This window comes from Sprattus sprattus (assembly GCF_963457725.1).
Source record: "Sprattus sprattus genome assembly, chromosome: 2".
Classification (NCBI taxonomy): Eukaryota; Metazoa; Chordata; class Actinopteri; order Clupeiformes; family Clupeidae; genus Sprattus; species Sprattus sprattus.
This window is the reverse complement of record NC_137921.1, coordinates 16,480,596-16,487,705: the sequence shown is the minus strand read 5'-3', so window position 1 is coordinate 16,487,705 and position 7,110 is coordinate 16,480,596. Positions and strand designations below refer to the sequence as shown.

The 7,110-nt window shown below is 45.0% G+C and overlaps 1 protein-coding gene across 1 annotated transcript in view; it reads right to left on the bottom strand.

Annotated features, from left to right (window-relative positions):
* The window catches only part of slc24a4b (solute carrier family 24 member 4b), a gene marked incomplete at both ends in the record, with an annotated part of 41,047 nt that overhangs the window by 17,728 nt on the left and 16,209 nt on the right, over nucleotides 1–7,110 (bottom strand). Inside the window, one exon of the mRNA XM_080857788.1 lies at nucleotides 669–745. Within this exon, the coding sequence (XP_080713914.1) occupies nucleotides 669–745 (77 nt within the window). The remainder of the gene's footprint in view (nucleotides 1–668; nucleotides 746–7,110) is intronic.

Sequence of the window (7,110 nt, the reverse complement as noted above, 5' to 3'; positions counted from 1 at the left end):
TGATGACTTTTGTTTGTACAGGGAAAGTAATCGACCAATGACATTCTGTCTTGGTGGGTCAATGATGAACATGGCCCATTTTTCAGCCTTGCCTTTTTCCCGGCTCTAATGAACGGCTGGCAGCTCTGGTGAATGGACACAACTCCCATAAAAAGCCACTTGGGGGGCCGTGTAGATTAACTGGTTAAATAGGGTGCCGACACTACCAAGATCATGTGCTTTCACACCCACAGAACACAGGCATACAGATACCATGTCATTTCATGCAATTAAGTCACCTTGGATAAAAAGAATCAATGCTAAATGACAAAAAAATGCTGTCAGGCATCCTTTGTTTAGTCCAAATAGTATTAAGTTGCATTTTAGGATTTCCATGTAGGCTTAGTTCCTGTGACAGAGTGCTTTCAAAAATTAAAGCAGAGGACGCAGGATTGCAGAGTTTGATGGCAAAAATGACTTCAATTTCTCCTCAGAAGAAACGCTGGGATTTTGACATGAACTCCAGGAAGGAGAAAAGCTCTATTTCTGCACATGAACCACAGCAGGAAGTCTTGTCAGTAGATTTGACAAATGAGGGCTGAATATGAAAGTGGTGGGTGTTCTGCAAAAGTCTCAGACAGACACACACACACACACACACACACACACACACACAGAGAGTCACCTACCGCTGCTATATGTAGCGAGACTGCTCCACTCTTTCGTTCAGCATTGGTAAACATGTCATCAGGAAATTCATGTATGGCTGTAATGAGAGAGAAAAATGCAATATGTGAATGCAAACACACACAAACATCAAACAGAGGTGTTACTCAACATCTGTGACCTAATGAACAGTCTCTATTATGACAAACTATTTTGACTAAATTAGTACGCTTTTGCCTAAGAACATCTCATATGTGCCTTGTGAGTTTTACCCTGGGGCTTCATAACAGGTCTATAAAAGTGCAGATCAATAATTTAGTAGAGAAACCCCAAGACGAGACGCTCACAGTCTCATGTAACCTCGCGTTGAAACTTGACATCCAACACACACACACACACACACACACAGCACCAGAAGTGAAAGCACTGGGTGAGGCTTTGCACTAAACAACAGTAACACCTGGTGCAGAGATAACAGCTTCTGTGGGGCATCCTTTCAAAAGCCTCATTAAAAGACAAGGAAGACCAATCATAAGCTTCAGACAGAGGAGGTGGTCATTTTTCCATTCACACTCCCAAACAATGTTGTGAGACTCTTCAAATATTAGACCAATTTTATATGAAGTCTTTATTGGGCTGTACCCATGGCAAAGACCCATAATTTAAAGTAACACTATGCAACAATGACACTTTTTGAGATACGGTTTAATAGGCAACTAGTTTAGGTACCACCCTCAAATTAATTTTGATAGCATATGGTCATGTGAAGGACAGATAAACAGAGGTGTCTTCCCCACTAGCCATCCAGGAAATGCCCTATGTAGTTCTGTGTAACGGGCTGGTACACCCTGCATGGAAGAAAAGCTTTCACACGCATGACATTGCCAGCTAAACTGCCAAAAGACACCAGTTAGTGTTTTGGAAAGCTTCCATCAGTGTAAGCCAGGCTGTTAGTGGTGTTTGCAAGGTTTTTGTGCATGCCTTCGAGGTAGTTAGCTTACTAGTTTTGAAACAGAACTCCGTATTGCTGCTTTAAAGTGAGGCTACAGCTGTTTCAAAGCTGCGGCCCCAACAACTGTGCCCCTACCGGCCCCTGTGCGCTGTACAGCCTACATGCATCTGGAACATGTCCTTATCACAGCACAACCTCTCTCATCACGACTGGGCGGCACGTGCATAGAGAATTCTATGACAAGGTTACGTACAATCCCTGGGGTAAAAAAAACAACACAAATACAAGTATACACGTCATACATGTCATATGGCAAGTAGGGTCGCAGCATTTTTTTTATACCCTTTTTGTCCTGGTATTACAGCATCTAAAGCCAGTTAAATCACAGGACAAGGTTAATGCTGGCATATAGAAGCATGGTTGGTAGCGGTTTAGAGGCATGCAATCCCTTCTCTGCGTTCAGTATTCCATTTCAACCTCCAGTAGTCATCTTCCACACTGTTGTCGAGTTAGACACCGCGTTCTTTGAAAAGATGGTAGACGACAGAGTTGATGCCAGGCTTATTTACTCAACCAGTCTCTCCTTTTCCCTTGGATCCACACACTTCCCCACAAACACACACTTGCCCACACACACACACACACACACACACACACACACACTTGCCCACACACACACACACACCATGTTTGAAACGTCACCATCAGTGAGCAGGGAGAAGGTCCTAGACTTTCCTCTCAGCAGTCTTCCAATCACTTGTCCCCTGGACCTCATCCCCTTACATCTCCACCAAGGCATCTCTCCCAGCATCTCACACATCCACACACACACATCATTACTGTGACAGCCACTGCCCACCACCAGGTACTGCTCAAAACCTCCACATTCAACCAATCACATGTGAAACTTCAGATCAGTCTCAGTCTCTTCCGCCCTCAAAACATGCCAGGGTCTCACATAGGACAGCCTGATGGGATGGGCAACTTTTTGGATAACTGGCTTGGATAACAGCGCTGCTCAAAACACCTGCATTCAACCCACCGGCCAGTATGTCGGCCAGTATATCCCCTCCGAACATGGACACTCACTCACGCTCAAATTGCCCTTATGTACCAAGACAGGAAAGCGTTCTGCTGCTAGATATAGACTGCCCCAGCTTAACAAGTATGCCCTCCGCAGTCACTACTCTTGCGGTTTGTTGTGGGCAGCCAGCAGTTGACAGGAGCCGTGTCAGAGTCATCGGCTTGCTCGCTCTCTCGTGCTGACAAACTCAAGCATAGCTTCCCACGCAATGGCCAGTCAGCTACTGCGCTCTCCCTCACCCTCTCTACCTCTCTCTCGCTCGCTCTCTCTTTTCCTCTCTCACAGGACAGTCCATGCACTGACATGCAGCAAGCCATACATGTAAGAGCAGACCCTACAGAGGAGGGTGAAGGTGTACGTGGACCATGTCATGACTGATGCAGCTGGCGGATTGGAAAAAAGGTAAGGTAACTTTATTTGTACCCGAGGGTAGATTTGGTTGCAGGTAAAAAAAAAAAAAAAAAAAAAAAAAAAGTGGGCTGCTTACACACACATAGACAACATTATTGACATTGACAGAAAACGGACAGTGACATAACAGAGACGTCAGAATCCTCTCCTTTCATGACCGTACCTCTCTGGGCCAATTTGTTCATGTGCACATTCTGTTGTAGGACTATAGCTAGTGGCAAATAACTGCACCCTTCCATGCCACTGACCTATTGGCAACTTTTAATTGGCCATCCACCAGCAGGACTTTGTTACAAACAAAGCAGTTATCAAGAGTACATGCTGCTCGTTACCACTGGCCTTTGGTTACAGTTCATATTGAAGTTCATGTCCTTCACGCTTTTAGAGCTTTTGAAGCCCACAGCTGCATGTGAGGTCCATACTGTGATGCTAGCGATTCTGTAGAAACATCTCTTCCGTCATATACACAGGGTAATTTGGCCAGCTATTCAAAACTGTTGGAGTTCGTTGCATCAGACAGGTGTGTGCTCAGATCAGTTTTCTCCCTTCTGAAAACAAACTGTAAAATCTCGCAGTTGCCTAAACAGCATCACCAGCAGTAACGATGCCTCAAACACAGAACGCCAGGAAGAAATCCAGGGCACACTGGTTGATGGTGTGATGCAACACACTGTTATGGGGAACATAACTGAGTGGAATACTGCATAAACTTTGTAAAAGTTTTCCATAAATGTGGCGGAGCAGGCGGCGCCTGGCGTGGGGATGGCGCCTGGCGTGGGGAGGACGCCTGGGTGCGCTGTAATTGGCTTTGAGCAACAGCAGATAGCGCTAACGTTCAGCCCATCCCCATGGCGAGGACTGCGTTTTTTTTCCCTCCCCCAGAAGCCCTGACAGCACAGCAGAGGCAAGCAGAAGTGTTTTATTCAGCAGTTTCCTTTCACTGGGATGCAGGCCATGAGTGAGAGAGGGGAACGAAAGACAGGACAGGAGTTAGAGAGAGAGACAGAGATGGACAGAAGGGGGGGGGGGGGCAAAAGACATGAGGGAATAAAATAAATAAAATACAGCAGCAGAGAGAGAGCCAGCAGACAGCGAGGGGAAAAGGTAAATACACCCACAACACAAACAGCAGCAGAGGAAGCCAGTCACAGCAGCAGCAGGACGGAATAATCATTCTCCCTCTGAAGCCTCCCTCATGAGCGGCAGGGGAAGAACGCCTTCAAGGTCACTTTACCACAGGCAACACCGCAGGCAACAGTCACTACGGGAATGCCGGGCCCGCGGCCAATCACAATAAATCTCACAAGGTGACTGTCTAAAATTAATACCAAAAATGAATGGGAAGAGACACACACACACACACACACACACACACACACACACACACACACACACACACACACACAAAAAAAAAAAAAAAAAAAACACCCAAGTTGGTTAATTGAAAATAACTACACAACCCATGCGTAAAGGTTGAACGGCAGTGGCACACAGTTGGAATTACAATTCCAGCCGGGCATCCGGCAGGCACCATTGGCACTTGCCGTGCAATATTAAATCAGATTTTATTAGCACTGTCGAACAAAACAGAAACAAGGCCTTATACATGGCAATTCCATCTAAATAATTTCATCAAGAAGAGGGTAAAAAAAAAAAGTAACACCAGGGCCGAGAACAAATTACACTGTACAGCACTGCTGGAAATCTCCTCTTTTGTCTTAACCTTGGCAGACATCTTCCATTTTCTGACTGTAGACAGCAGCAAGGGCCCCATCAATAATTAAAAAAGCACTGGCCAGCCTTTACCGTCTAATTTAACCAAGCCGGTACTCCTGATGCGTTAGCTGCTGGATAGGACTGCGTGTACCAATACGCAATTGGAAGACATCAACGCTTGAAATGGTGCCTGCAACACTGTGGGGTACAGTGTTCTGAGAGGAGTAAGGAAGTTAGATCAGAATCTGCAGGATGATTAATGTGTGCGCGTGTGTGTGTATGCAGGCGTGTGTAAGAGTGAGGGACTTCAAGCATGTTCATACATATATAATGAGGACGTGTGTGTGTGTGTGCGTGGGTTGGATTTGTATGTATTTAGGCTGTGCATACGTGTACACATACACTCAGGCCCTGCATGCATGCTGACTAGCTCTTGTATGCACACACACACAGTAATTAAATGACTTTCTTTACGTACGACCCCAGAACAGCATTGTATAGATTAACAGCCAAATGCCTCAAGGTGACTCGTTTCTTGGCATTAGCTCCCCGTCTTTTGATGGATCTCTTTTCAAATCATGGAGGCCGACATCTGGTCACACAGAACAGTAGTTACGTAGAAAGACTCTTGGCTTGGGTGCCTGAGAAAGACAAGCCCTTGGCACCAGCAGGTGGATGAATCCGTTTATCTGCACCCAGGACAAACTCCAGCGGGGGCACAACTTAGTCATCACCATTTACACACGACCGCCTGAGCAATATGGAGACCTATATCACGTCAGGCACCAGGATGGGTACAGAAAACTGATGTGCAATCAGTTTAGTTGGTATTTAGCGTCAGCTTTTAGGTAGAGACCATAGAAGTTACTGGTAGCGCATATAAGGTACTTACTATCAAGCCAAGATAAAAAGGCAACAATATGCTGCAGAAATTAAGAGTCAATGTCTTTGAAAAAAGAAAGGACAAACAATAAAGCGCATAGCACAAAAAAGGATGAGGCATCAGATTATAGTTTAGTCGTATGTAACGAGTTTAAAACTTTTTTTAGGTACCGAGATGTTTTTAGTGCACTGAATTGCAGAAGATTTTCTTAATGATGTTTTCTTCTGCTAATATCTTTCTCTTCCTAAAAAGTCAGATGAAGAGAGAGTATGTGCGTTTGTATGAGTATTGAGTGAGAAAGAATAAACTAAATGTGTATTTGAGTAAGAGCGAAAAAGAAGACAGAGAGGGAATGAGGGAGAGGGAAGGGAGGGGAGGGGAGGGATGGAAAGAGAGAAACCATTACAGAGGCTAAGCTTGAAATCTAAAAATAAAACCTGGATTCTCTATTTGGACACCTGACTATCTTGCTTGTGCATGCTTATGCAAGACATTAATGGCAACACATTTGTTCATCTGTCTTTTCTGCGCACCCTCGCTCACACAACCCGCCACCCACACAAACTCTCGCTCTCTCCTCGCTCTCTCTCTCTCTCTCTCTCTCTCCTCCCACACATGTCTGCACATAAACTGGGTTCTAGGATAATCACCAAGTCTGTGCAGCTCTGGCCCTTAACACATTGGAGAGTTTTCAAGAGTCGTGCTCCCTCCACTATCACACCCTGCCAATCGCTGCTCACCGCTCTCACGCTACGGGAGCTGCATGTTCATGACACCGTTACACTGTGTCCCCCAGAATCCCACTGGGGGACATTTACAGCACTGCAGAACTCTGATGTCGCTCTATGGTGTGCTTCAACAATCCACAGATGTGGACCATGTTGCCCTGTGCAGATTTGGCCTGTAGAAGTTAATTCTCCAACTTCTCGTCCCATAATGAATTGTTTGGTGAGGTTGCCTATTCCACTTGCTTCTGTTACTCTCCGTGTTAAATATCAATTTAGTCTGCACTTCGCTATTGTATAAAACTATTGACTGCCTCCTCACAAAAAAAAAAAAGATCAGTATTACCAAATGTAGTAGTCAAATAATGACCATGTACATCATGCATATTTAAAATTGTTCTTTTTAAAAACAATTTTCTAGAAAAATAAAAAGCATATAACTCTCAGCAACTACCGCAGTGTCGATACATTAAGGCACGTCATAAAGAGAAACCTACTGCTCTCCAGCTCTGCTTGCCTGAGCACTCATAGGATGGAACACACACACACACACACACACACACACACACACCAGCACAGCAGAGCCTCTAACATGCCATCCATTTCTCATCTTGATTATCTGTGGAACAATAACTCCCACGCCAATCCCTAGATGTATATAAATCTCCCATTCTGGTAATCCCTTAAATGTATA